Source organism: Natrix helvetica (genome assembly GCF_964273705.1).
Source record: "Natrix helvetica genome assembly, chromosome: 5".
Classification (NCBI taxonomy): Eukaryota; Metazoa; Chordata; class Lepidosauria; order Squamata; family Natricidae; genus Natrix; species Natrix helvetica.
The window spans coordinates 148,123,558-148,137,072 of NC_138551.1; the positions used below are offsets into that span (position 1 = coordinate 148,123,558).

The window sequence follows — 13,515 nt, forward strand, 5'->3', positions numbered from 1 at the left end:
ACCACTCTCCAGCTGCTAGAGTTTAGCCACAGCCAGATGTTCTCCCGCTTGAAGGAACTCTAAACTCCCTCCCAACTCAGCTGTTTCCGCTTTCTTCTTTTTAGAAGTACCCATGACTTGGTGGCCATGGAAGGCTGGCTCTACGCCGTGGGTGGGAACGACGGCAGCTCCAGCCTCAACTCCATCGAGAAGTACAACCCACGGACCAACAAGTGGGTGGCAGCGTCGTGCATGTTCACCCGGCGTAGCAGCGTGGGGGTGGCGGTGCTGGAACTCCTCAACTTCCCGCCCCCATCCTCGCCCACCCTCTCAGTGTCCTCGACGAGTCTTTGACGAAGGACCCCGCCGTTCCCCACCTCGCCTGGACTGCAGCGTCTGTCGGAGCGCGAAACCGGCTTGGTCCGGCCCCTCCGGAAGCCGATCTCTGTGAAGGGGGGGGTGCTGCACCCGGAGACGGTCCCCCGGGGGGCCTCCCGTTGGGCTCAGCTGCAAGAGGGGAGTCTCCTGCTAGAGAAGGAAACAAGCGAAACCCGAGAATTCTCTGCGCATCCATTGTTGATCTCACCGCAACTAGACCGATGCTGCCTGGTTCTCGTAGGCCAAACTCACCAACCTTTTGAGTTCCACGATGGGACGTCAATTTCTGGATCCATCTCATGCCAGGGACTGAGATTGGTAAGGGCCAAAATCAAGGGACCGCCGACCGTGGAATTATTCACGCGGGCTGTGTGCCAACTGCAGAACCTTTTAAGCTGTGAATATCACAATTCGCCAAAAACCTCTTACCAAAACCTACGGTTGAAAGGTGTGTGGGCGAAAGGAGTCCTCTCACCTCGGTGTCTAGCGAAAAAGGATGCCTTCACATGACAAAGAGGGCTGAGGTGCTCCACAGGCCCTCTCCGCGTTCTCCACGTCAGTCGGCCACCCATTCAGTCATCCTCCTAGTATTTTTCCCGGCGGCCCGTGTCTGGAGCTCTCTCCACGCGGTGGCTTAGCTCTTCCTCTGAAACTGGGAAGAATTTTGGTTGAAGTTGTTTGGTGGGTTTGGGGGAGGCATGTGGGGCCTACTGTGGATTCTGTGGAGTGGATTTTACAGTTCGAGGTGCGCCGGTAGCATTTCCTAAATTGCTCACCTCGGGTTCCCCTGCTTTGTGTTGTTGGGAGTGCCAACGATAGGGGCCTTTCTAATTTATTTACTCACCTTCGCCAGCCAATCTGCTACCTACCTGCCTGTCTGCCTTCCCCCTATTTATTTCCATATTTATTTACTTAAATCGGAAGGTTTGCAGGACAGAAAATGGCGGATTTGGGCGCTTTGTTAATCTACTTCGGAGCCAAAACCATGGCCGCCATCTACTGAAGGGAAACTTTCGTGGGGGGAAAAATATTCCCGCGGATTAAACAAGTGCTGCCCAATCGCCACCTTCCTTTTGAACGGACCAACTTGGCATTGTGCATCTTGTCTTTTTGGCACCAATATGTGCCAGGCTATTGTTCCGGAGCCTTCTCCCCACAATTCCTGACTAAAAAAATACGTCTGATTTCAGAGAATTATCCTGCCACGCTCGTTCGCGGAAAGGAGTGTGAAGCTCCATATAATATTAACTGCGTTACGTGGATTTTGTTCTCAAAGCACTAAGAAGGCGATCGAAAATTGCCCCACGAAGGGAGGGCAGCATTTCAGCACTTCCCTTTGGAAGGTTTTTTTTTTTTTTTTTTTGAAAGCCAGAAAATGCACTACGTTTTGAGGCCTTGCCTTGAAAAGGTTCCAGTGGTTGTACTGTTCCCTCACTTCGGATGGGGTTTGGACTACAAAGCCCAGCTTGGATGCCAGCTAGCCCGCCGTGGAGAAAATTGGGTGGGGGGGAGAGAGAGGAAAGGAAGTTGCTTGAAGAGTATGGATGACCTCTCTTTGCCTTTGCCCATTTTGGATGCAACAACGAAAATTCTGTGGGAGAGGCTTATGACGCAGAGGCTCTCGTAAGTCAGCCAATGCTTCTCGTTCGTTTTGTTCTGCCCATTACCACTTGGCTGCTTCTGGGCTGTTGTTGTTGTTGTTGTTTTGTTTCGTTTGTTTGTGTGTTGGTTTTATTTATTTTGTCACTGGTTTCACTGTGACACTCACTGGACAGTTCGCAACGATGCTGGATGGGTGGGATTGGGGGCCAGTTGAACTGAACGTCCAACTCGCAAGCTTTGGAGATTCCTCGTTCAAATTTTGCTTCAAATTTGGCCCGAGGTTTTGGGGGTACTGGGTCAGAAGTGGGGTTTATCTATCAAACCACGATTAAACATATCCTTCCGTGATCAGCTTTACGAACCACGATGGGTCAACTTCCCTAACTGCATAAGCCACAATCAAACAGACGGTCGAATGCTCGGTGCCATATATTTGTTAGCAAACCACAGTTATGGGTCCACCACTTCTTCAATACTCCAGCCAAGGTGTCTGCGGCTGGGAATTCTGGGCGTTGAAGTCCACACATCCTACCGTTCATATAAGCCATGATTTGAAAACAAACAATCCGTGGCCTGCTTGCCACCAAGGGTGGATCTAAAGGGCAACTATCCTGGGCTTCTCTGTATCCATGATTTAGATTTATAAGCATCGTGGCTTAGCTTCGGAGGCGTTTTTGCAAAAGGACATTTACCAACAAACGATTTCTGTAAATCTGTATTTCTTCTCTCGTCTGGCATTGTGCTCCGCTTTCCACCCAGAAACTTAGTTTTGCACATCGGGTGGGCTTGTAAGGGGTTGGGAACCAATTTGTCAGGGTTCGATCAGCTGCATTCATTTTGGGAAATTTGTTTTCACCGTGTTCGTTTTTTTTTTTTTATAAGTGCCTTCGCTTTGCTTTCGGGGCCCTTCCTTGGGGGCAGGCTGTCTATGGGGAGCAAAGCAGTGGTGGGATTTTAAAATTTTTCCCTATCAGTTTGGTAGGCGTGGCTTGGTGGGGGTCATGTGACTGAGCGGGCATGGCCAACTTGACGTCACTCACGCTCACTCCATCGCATGCCTCTCCACCTAGCCACGCCCACAGGAAAAGCTGGGAAACTTTTTAGGATTTCCCCCTAAATATCCCCACCTTCCCTTTGCTAGTCGCCCCCATTTTCCCGCTTCTTCCCCCACCACTGCCTCCTGGGTTGTTTACCTTCCGTGGTGGCTGGTTCAGTCCGGAAGGCAAGCTAAGTGGTTTTCGGTGGCTACCCAGCCAGCCGCCGCTTCTGGGAAGTGGCTGGCTGGCAAAGAAGCCACCCACCAATCGCCTCTTTGCATACTGGCTCTCAAAGAGGCTGGTGGCTAGCCGCTGAAAAGTCCTCTAGTCAGTGAACAAGCGGCTGCCATCGCCACCATCTTCTTCGCGCATCCCATTGCCTTGCAAATCCGCAACTGGCGACAGGGAGACTAGCTCGGGGGCGTGGCCAGCCATTGCTACCGGTTCGCCGAACTGGACAAAATTTTTGCCATTGGTTCAGGCGAACCGGTGCGAACTGGCTGAATACCACCTCTGGAGCAGAGCCTGTGAGTTCTTCTCATCCGTTTGGGCTGCAGTGGGTTCGCAAATATTTGCATTGGAAGAGGTTGATAGAATTCTTTTTCATGCCTTTAAGCTGTTTACAGCCGTGTTGGGTCACTTTAAGACGTGCGGACTTCAACTCCCAGGTTTCATAGCTGGCTGGAGATTTCTGGGAGTTGAAGTCCACGCGCCTTAAAGTGGCCAAGCCTGGGAAACACCCAGCCAAAAGATGATTCAGCTGAAAAGCTGGGACTTTTTTCCAAGCAATATCCATTTTGAAGATCTTTTCTGGTCCACAAATCAAATATTCCACATTTATCCTAGTTAGGGATTTTTTTTGCCCTTCTGTCATTTATCCGTGGATACCTGCTTTTCCCCCAAGCGGCTTCTGAATTCTTGAAAAGGAACAATTGAAGGGTTACCAGTTGGAGGAAGTATTTAATGTCCCTAATCTGAAAATATAGGAATTGAAGAAAAGGCCGTGTTTGGGTGGGTCCCTGTGTGTGCGTCTTCCTTTGGGTTGGTGAGAGAAGACCTTTTTTGCAGAGAAGGAGTCACTTCGTTCATGGAGATGGGAAGAGACCAGTGGAGGGATTCAGCCGGTTAGCACCGGTTCGGGCGAACCAATAGTTGGAAGGACCCCCTGGTCCCTCCCCTCCCAGGAGTCTCCGCGCGGCCTATTTTGGATGCCAGGTAAGTGCAGGGGTTGCACGGAGGATCTGGGAGGGCAACAATAGGGCCTTCCGGAAGTCCAAAAGCGATCCTGTTTCCAGCTTCCAGAGTCCCGGGGAGGCCGTTTTCGCCCTCTTGGAGGCTCAGAGAAACCTCCGGAACCTCTGGATGGTGAAAAACAGGCCTTCCAGAAGTACAGGAAGTCTGGAAACAGGCCAGGTTCTGGCTAGCCCGAGGGAGGCCATTTTCGCCTCCTGGACGCTCGAGGAAGATTCCGGAGCCTCCAGAGAGTGAAAAACGGGCATACCGGAAATACCCGAAGTCCGGAAACGGTCCAGTTTCTGGCTTCTGGAGGATTTCCAGAACCTCCGGGAGGCTGTTTTCACCCTCCCGGAGGCCTGGAGAAGCCTCCAGAGCCTCTTGAGGGCAAAAAACGGGCCTACAATAAGTCCAGAAATGGGCCTATTTCTGCCTTCCGGAGGGCCTCTGGTGGTGGGGGAGGCATTTTTCACCCTCCCGGAGGCTCGATAAAAACCTCCGGAGCCCGGGGAGGGTGAAAATGCACCCCCCTTACCGTGGTGCAGAAGGCTGAGTAGGCCACGCCCACCATGGCCACGCCCTCCCAGCCACTGGGCAGGGAACTGGTTGCTAACATTTTAGAATCCCACCCCTGGGAGGGACCAAGACTCCAAGTTTAAGACCTGCGGACTTTAACTTCCATGGCTGGCTGGAGAATTCTGGGGGTTGAAGTCCACAACTCTTAAAATCGCCAAGTTTGGAGAGCCCCGGCCCAAGAGAATGGTTCGTCGCATCCTTTTTTGCTACGGCGTTTCGGTGGCATCTTCTTTGCCAATCGGAATAGAGGCTTCGCAATGATGGAGGATAAGGTAGCCTTAACCACGAAGGAATTGGCAGCGGTTGTTGATGCGGTGGCTCAGTGGCTAAGTGGCTAAGACGCTGAGCTTGTCGATCAGAAAGGTCGGCAGTTCGGCGGTTCGAATCCCTAGCGCTACCTAACAGAAGGAGCTCCCGTGACTTGTCCCAGCTTCAGGCAACCTAGCAGCTCGAAAGCACGTAAAAAATGCAAGTAGAAAAATAAGAACCACCTTTGGTGGGAAGGGAATAGCGTTCCGTCCTCCACTTACAACCGTAATTGAGCCCGGAATTATGGTCGTTAAACAGATTGGGTTTTTTTGCAGCGATACCTTTTTCACCCATAGGTGGGTTGTTGTTGTTTTTTTGCTGGAAATCAGAAGGAAAGAATGGAAATTGCCAAAAAAATACCCATACGAAAATGATGGATCACATGCCTATAGGATGTTGCAAACAGCCGTGTAAACCAAGCATGGAAGGAAGGAAGGAAGGAAGGAAAGAAGGAAAGAAGGAAGGAAGGAAAGGAAAGAAGGAAGGAAATAAGGAAGGAAGGAATCCCATCTTCCTTGTTACCCCTGTGCTCCTGTCGAAGTACAATTTCTGATCTATCCATGGTGCAAATCCCCAGCTTATTCACCCTGGGTTGGAGATGCCTTGAGGAGTGGGGTGTGTGTGTGTATGTTAATTAATTTATGTTAATTTATCTGTATATGTGTGTCGGATTTATTTATGTGCCGTTAAAACGTCCACTTTATTTTGTGTTTCTCAATTTTTGCACTACAACCAAGGGGGAGAAAAAATATGAGCAATACAAGCCAGTGTGTAAAATAAAATAAAAAATTAGATTTTTCTTGACTCATTCTCCGTTTTATTTTTGTATTTGTTTTTTTTCAACCCGCCCTGAGTTTGACCCTAGAGGTTGCTATAAAGGTAACCGCTTCCAGCCAACGGGACTCGGTCCAAAGAACGGGATTAGCGACACGGATGACTTTTCAAACATGTATGCCAGGTATGCCTTGTCTGTTCGAATGGGTGACCCTGGCTGGTATCATGTCAAAATCCCCTGCAGGCAAAGATCTCAGAGGTCAGGCAAGCATTTTAGCTACTTCTAAGAAGGCTAATTTTATATGGGTCGTCCTCAATGGACGGCCACAATGGAGCCCCAAAATTTATGGCGTTAAGTGAGCCACGATGTAGAAAAGATGCGGAGACTCTAGAAAGAGTGCAGAGAAGAGCAACAAAGAGGATTAGGGGACTGGAGACTAAAACATATGAAGAACGGTTGCAGGAACTGGGTCTGTCTAGTTTAATGAAAAGAAGGACTAAGGGAGACATGATAGCTGCCTTCCAATATCTCAGGGGTTGCCCCAAAGAAGAGGGAGTCAAGCTATTCTCCAAAGCTCCTGAGGGCAGGACAAGAAGCAAAATGGGTGGAAACTAATCAAGGAGAGAAGCAACTTAGAACTAAGGAGGAATTTCCTGACAGTGAGAACAATTCATCAGTGGAACAGAAGTTGCCTCCAGAAGTTGTGAATGCCCCAACACTGGAAGTCTTTAAGAAGATGTTGGATAGCTATTTGTCTGAAATGGTATAGGGTTCCTTGCCTAGGCAGGGGGTTGGGCTAGAAGACCTCCAAGGTCCCTTCCAACTCTGCTATTGTATTGTATTGTATTGTATTGCATTTGTTAAGGGAACTGTGCTCCATTTTACCACTTTTCTTGCCCCCCGTGGTTAAGTTAACATATTTCCAGTGTCTTTTCCCCTCCCTTGGAACTGAATCCAGAAGGACATTTCTTCCAAAACGAGGAAGGGCTCTGTGTGACTCAGAGGCTGGCGTTCCAGTTTCTGCTGGAAGATCCACATGCGGAAAGGGGGGGAGGGGGGGACCGTTGATGCAAATCATGCTGGAAAATCTATCGGGGATCGGTTAACAGAATTCTTTTTCCACCTGCTCTCCAGACTCAAAACGGCTATAAATAAACCATCCGTTGCATAAAAGGGCTGTCTGCTAACGGAGCCCTCTTTAAACAGACCACGAAACAGAAAAAGGGGGCTTCGGAAGGTGGCCAGGGCTAGTTTGCGAACTGGACCGTGCAGAATTTCCACCGTGGGGAAATGCAGGAAACGGGCCTGCGCACTGTTCTCCCCCGCCGCCCCTCCCCCAAAGGAATCCAGAACATTCCAGTTTGTAAAGCCAGAACTCTGGCACGCATTTTGATGCCGTTTGCAAAAAAAGTTCAAAGCGAACCGTGAGACAGGGTGTGAGAAAAATGTTGTAATCGCTTTGGCATCCGTCCTCCCCTTCACTTAAAACTCATGTTCGCTGGGTGGAGGACAAAAAGATAGGATAGATGGATAGATAGATGATAGACAGACAGATAGATAGATAGATAAATACTGTGAAGCCATTACCGTGGCAACTCCACTGTGCTGTACAGTAGAAGCCATTTTAAGGGACAACAGGCTGTATCTTAACAGAACTTGAATCCAAAATGCACACTATCGCTGTCAAAAGTACTGTGATTTGACACTATACCCTGTTTTCCCGAAAATAAGACCTCCCCGGATAATAAGCCCAATTGGGCTTTTGAGCGCATGTGCTAAAATAAGTCCTCCCCCCAAAATAAGCCCTCCGCGAAAATATTGCAACACAGCAGCAGCCATGAGGTGACCACGCTCGCCGCCTCCTGCACCTCAAAAATAATAAGAGCTCCCCGAAAATAAGGGCAAGTGCTTATTTTGGGGGAGGGGAGTCAAAAGAAAATAAGACCCTGTCTTATTTTTGGGGAAATGCGGTTGATATAATTCAGTCCTTTTCATTTCAGCAGCCCAGGCGTTCCAAAGTTATGCTGGAATACACACAGACACACACACAGACACGAAGGGGTTTTAGGGGTGTCTTACCCACACAGTATCTGTTTCCGGAGAGTAAGTCATCTGTGTACCAAGTTTGGTTGAAATGAGAGAGGGAGGGAGGGAGGGAGGGAGGGAGGGAGGGAGGGAGGGAGGGAGGGAGAGAGAGAGAGAGAGAGAGAAAGGGTGAGGAAATACCAGCTTGGATTTGGAAAAGAGAGGGGAGAAACTTCCATGGTTCTTATTAAAATTAAAAGAGCTTCCTCCTGTGAAGTGGCTGGAATAGAGCTGTGTTTCTCAACTTGGGCGGTTTTAAGATGGATGGACTTCAACTCCCAGAATTCCTTAAACAAGCCGTGATTGGGATCAGTTTAGGGTTAGAGGAGGAAGCATCGATTGGGAGAAAGGATGAAGACTTCACTCAAGGAAGGATTTATTCTCTGGGGCTGGATTTTATTTTTTAATTCCATAAGGATTGTCATGATTATTCTGCATTCCTCCTTTTTCCTTCTTTCTTCTTCCCCTCCCTCCCTCTTCCTTTCTTCCTTTCCTTCCCTTTCCTTCCTCTCTTCCCTTTCCTCTCCTTCCTCTTTCCTTCCCTTTCCTTCTCTTCCTTTCCTTCCTTCTTCCTTCCCTTTCCTTCTCTTCCTTTCCTTCCTTCTTCCTTTCCTTCTCTCTTCCTTCCCTTTCCTTCTCCTCCTTTCCTTCCCTTCCTTCTTCCTTTCCTTCCCTCTTCCTTCCCTTCCCTCTTCCTTCCCTTCCTTCTTCCTTTCCTTCCCTCTTCCTTCCCTTCCCTCTTCCTTCCCTTTCCTCTTCCTTACTTTCCTTCTTCCTTCCCTTTCCTCTTTCCTTCCCTTCCTTCCCTTCCTTCCCTCTTCCTTCCCTTTCCTCTTCCCTTCCCTCTTCCTTCCCTTTCCTCTTTCCTTCCCTTCCTTCCCTCTTCCTTCCCTTTTCTCTTCCTTCCTTTTCCTCTTTCCTTTCCTTCCCTCTTCCTTTCATTCTCTCTTCCTTCCCTTTCCTTCTCTTCCTTTCCTTTCCTCTTCTTTTCCTTCTCTTTCCTCTTCCTTCCCTTTCCTTCTCCTCCTTCCCTTCCCTTCCTTCTTCCTTTCCTTCCCTCTTCCTTCCCTTCCCTTCCTTCTTCCTTCCCTTTCCTCTTTCCTTTCCTTCCCTCTTCCTTCCCTTCTCTCTTCCTTCCCTTTCCTTCTCTCTTCCTTTCCTTTCCTCTTCTTTTCCTTCTCTTTCCTCTTCCTTCCCTTTCCTTCTCTCCTCCTTTCCTTTCCTTTCCTTCCCTCTTCCCTTCCTTCTTCCTTCCCTTCCCTCTTCCTTCCCTTCCCTCTTCCTTCCCTTCCCTTCCCCTCCCAATGAGCTGCTTCCTGCCCTTAAAGAAGTATTCTGAAAAGCAGGGTGTGGAGTGTGCAAAAGACACCACAGAAAGATGGCCTCCTTGCACATCTGGAAACCCCCCCCCCTATCTGTCCCAGCATCTGGGAGTGCTCCGTTTGAGAGTCGGTTTTTTCCTCCCACATCTTCATTCCCAAACTGCAAAGCATAAAGCCTCCTTCCACGCCTGGCTTTAGACTTCACCAACCCACCCGTGTCCTTTTTTTCTTGGCAAGGCTATAAAAAGGGGTTTGGAATTCCTTTCTGCTGAGATATTTTTGTCCAGCTTTATGGATAGGATCTCTTGTTGGCCTCCTTTTTAAAAGGCGACACAGGCCCAGCCCTGCTTGTCAAGGAGCATAGCCAGTTTTATTTATTTATTTATTGTAAAATTTATGAGTCTATGAATAAAATATAGAATAGAATAGAATATTGAAAAGAACTGAATAGAATATAGAATATAGAATATAGAACATACCGTAGAATATAGAATATAGAGAATAGAGTAGAATAGAATATAGAATATAGAATATAGAGAATAGAGTAGAATAGAATAGAATATAGAATATAGAGAATAGAGTAGAATAGAGTAGAATAGAGTAGAATAGAATATAGAATATAGAGAATATAGAATATAGAGAATAGAGAATAGAGTAGAATTGAGTAGAATAGAATATAGAATATAGAGAATAGAGTAGAATAGAGTAGAATAGAGTATAGAGAATATAGAATATAGAGAATAGAGAATAGAGTAGAATTGAGTAGAATAGAATATAGAATATAGAGAATAGAGTAGAATAGAGTAGAATAGAGTAGAATAGAATATAGAATATAGAGAATAGAGTAAATAGAGTAGAATAGAATATAGAATATAGAGAATAGAGTAGAATAGAATATAGAATATAGAATTCTTTTATTGGCCAAGTGTGATTGGACACACAAGGAATTTGTCTTTGGTACATAGGCTCTTGACTTAATGATAAGTCAAGATTACTAATAAGCTGTCAAATCTTACTAGGAAAAAAATAAAAACAATATAAATTGTAAAGGTACAAGCAATATGGTTATAGCCATATAAGTGGGAAGAGATAGGTACTAGTAAGGATGAGAAGAATAGTAATGTAGTCTTAGTAGATAATTTGACAGTGTTTAGGGAATTAGTTGTTTAGCAGAGTGGTGGCATGGGGGGGGGGAGAGGGAAAACTGTCCTTTGTTCTGGTGTGCAATGCTCTATAACGTCATTTTGAGGGTAGATATGAGGGATCTCTAGATATTTTCACAGCCCTCTTTCTGACTTGTACTAAACTAAACCTTAACCCTAACCCTAAAGTAAAGTAAAGTAAAAAGTAAAGTACAATAAAAAGTAAAGTAATGTAAAGTAAAAAGTGAAGTGAAGTATAAAGTAAAGTAAAAAGTAAAATAAAGTAAAAAGTGAAGTTAAGTGAAGTATAAAGTAAAGTGAAAAGTAATGTAAAGTAAAAAGTGAAGTATAAAGTAAAGTAAAAAGTAAAAGTACCGTAAAGTAAAAAGTAAAAGTAACGTAAAGTAAAAAGTAAAGTAAAAAGTGAAGTGAAGTGAATAAAAAGTAAAATAAAAAGTAAAGTAACGTAAAAAGTAAGTACAGTAAAAGATAAAGTAAAAAGTAAAATAAAAAGTAAAGTAAAAAGTAAAATAGAAAGTAAAGTGAAGGAAAGTGTGAAGTGAAATAAACCTCAACTAAAGCAGCCGGAAAGAAGAGTCCAAGAGAAACGTGGGAAGAAACAGATGCGTCTCTTTCCAAAGGGTTTCAAGCCAGGTTGTCTCTTTTGCAGGTAAAGGTTGGGGGCCTGGAATGGACCTTGAGATTCAGAAGATCCCCCCCCCCCAGTGCCCCGGCCAAAAAGAAGAGCCGCCCCAACCAACAGCCAATCTGCCTGTGCGTGTGTGCGCGTATGTGCGGGTTTGCACGCTCGTGTGCGCGCCTGCCGTTGCCAATTCACAGGAAGGGAGCGCCCGCGCGGCTCCCTCGCTTTCTTCCCAGGCTCGGCCGCCCGGAGGCTCCTTCGCTCTCTCTCTCTCTCTCTTTCGGAGACGGAAGTGAGGAAGCCTCGCTTGACACCCAGCCCAGCCAGCCCCACACGCCGCCTTGGGTTTGGCAGCCGGGCGCCTCTCGGCTCCTGGAGTCTCCCTTCGGCCCGGCTTCGGCGATGGGGAACATGGCTTGCGTCCCTCAGGCGCCCGGCCGCTTCCGATACTCCTTCTCTCGGAAGCCCTCGGTCAAGAAAGAGTGAGTGGCTCCCTTGGAGCGCTTCCCTTCCCTCTTTTCTCCCCCCCCCCGGGAAGTTTCTTTCTTTCTTTCTTTCTTTCTTTCTTTCTTTCTTTCTTTCTTTCTTTCTTTCTTTCTTTCCTCCCTCCCTACTTTCCTTCCTTCCTTCCTTCTCCCCTTCCCTCCCTCCCTCTTGCTTGCTTGCTTGCCTGCCTATTCAGGAATATATACATTTTGGGGTTTTCCTTCCTTCCTCTTTCTTTCTTTCTTTCTTTCTTTCTTTCTTTCTTTCTTTCTTTCTTTTCTGCTTTCCTCCCCTCCTTCCTTCCTCCCCTCCCCTCCCCTCCCTCCCTTTCTTTCTCTCTCTCTTTCTCTCCCTCCCTCCTTCTTTCTCTTTCCCTTCTTTCTTCACTCCCTCCCTCCCTCCCTCCTTTCTTTCTTTCTCTTTCCCTTCTTTCTTCACTCCCTCCCTCCTTTCTTTCCTTCCTTCCCTCTCTCCTTTGCTCCTTCCTCTTCCTTCCTTCCTTCCCTCCCTCTTTCTTTCCTCCCTCCCTCCCTACTTTCCTTCCTTCCTTCCTTCCTTCCTTCTCCCCTTCCCTCCTTCCTTCCTCCCCTCTTCCCCTCCCTCCCTCCCTCTTTCTTGCTTGCTTGCCTGCCTATTCAGGAATATATACATTTTGGGGGTTTCCTTCCTTCTTTCCTTCCTTCCTCCCTTCCTTCCTTCCTCTTTCTTTCTTTCTTTCTTTCTTTCCTGCTTTCCTTCCTTCCCTCCCCTCCCTCTTTCTTTCTTTCTTTCTTTCTCTTTCTTTCTTTCTTTCTTTTCTTTCCTGCTTTCCTTGCCTCCTTCCTTCCTTCCTCCCTCCCCTCCCCCTTCCTTCCTTCCTTCCTTCCTTCCTTCCTTCCTTCCTTCCTTTCTTTCTTTCTTTTTTTCCTGCTTTCCTTCCTTCCCTTCCCTCTCTCCTTTGCTCCTTCCTCTTCCTTCCTTCCTTCCCTCCCTCTTTCTTTCCTCCCTCCCTCCCTACTTTCCTTCCTTCCTTCCTTCCTTCTCCCCTTCCCTCCTTCCTTCCTCCCCTCTTCCCCTCCCTCCCTCCCTCTTTCTTTCTTGCTTGCCTGCCTATTCAGGAATATATACATTTTGGGGGTTTCCTTCCTTCTTTCCTTCCTTCCTCCCTTCCTTCCTTCCTCTTTCTTTCTTTCTTTCTTTCCTGCTTTCCTTCCTTCCCTCCCCTCCCTCTTTCTTTCTTTCTTTCTTTCTCTTTCTTTCTTTCTTTCTTTTCTTTCCTGCTTTCCTTGCCTCCTTCCTTCCTTCCTCCCTCCCCTCCCCCTTCCTTCCTTCCTTCCTTCCTTTCTTTCTTTCTTTCTTTTTTTCCTGCTTTCCTTCCTTCCCTCCCCTCCCTCTTTCTTTCTTTCTTTCTTTCTTTCTTTCTTTCTTTCTTTCTTTCTTTCTTTCTTTTCTTTCCTGCTTTCCTTGCCTCCTTCCTTCCTTCCTCCCTCCCCTCCCCCTTCCTTCCTTCCTTCCTTCCTTCCTTCCTTCCTTTCTTTCTTTTTTCAGCGGCGTGTGTCATTTCCCCCAAGGATTTATATCTCCCAAATGTCCGCAAAATAATATGATCCCCTGGATCGGAAGGAACGTAGTTTTGAAGACTGCAGATTCTTTCTTTAAAAAAATAAATAAATTAAAAACCAGTTTTCTTCCGCAGAGGAGGTTGGGGGGGGGGGGGGAGTTTTATTTTAATCCGCCTTTTGTTTCTGTCACTTCTGCATGTGCTGCCCCTTAGTCCACATTCATTTTAGAAGGCTGCCCGCCCCACTGGGAAGTTGGAGCGCCACTCATTCAAAAACGTACCATACGGATCTGTGGGGCTTTTTTACCCCTCGGGCTCAGTGGGGCTTATATTCCTTATTACGCGTTGCCCAGGTATCCCTGGTTCTGTTGGAGCCATGCTTTTTCGATAGGGGAAATAAAAAACCCC

The 13,515-nt window shown here is 47.1% G+C and overlaps 2 protein-coding genes across 2 annotated transcripts in view; both read left to right on the forward strand.

Annotated features, from left to right (window-relative positions):
* Positions 1 to 685, forward strand: part of KLHL17 (kelch like family member 17) — a 28,973-nt gene extending 28,288 nt beyond the window's left edge. The window contains exon 12 of the mRNA XM_081955755.1: positions 105 to 685. Within this exon, the coding sequence (XP_081811881.1) occupies positions 105 to 333 (229 nt within the window). The 3' untranslated portion in view covers positions 334 to 685. The remainder of the gene's footprint in view (positions 1 to 104) is intronic.
* Positions 686 to 11,206: 10,521 nt separating this feature from the next.
* The window catches only part of PLEKHN1 (pleckstrin homology domain containing N1), a 57,921-nt gene continuing 55,612 nt past the window's right edge, over positions 11,207 to 13,515 (forward strand). The window contains exon 1 of the mRNA XM_081954936.1: positions 11,207 to 11,563. Coding sequence (XP_081811062.1) covers positions 11,229 to 11,563 — 335 coding nt within the window. The 5' untranslated portion in view covers positions 11,207 to 11,228. The remainder of the gene's footprint in view (positions 11,564 to 13,515) is intronic.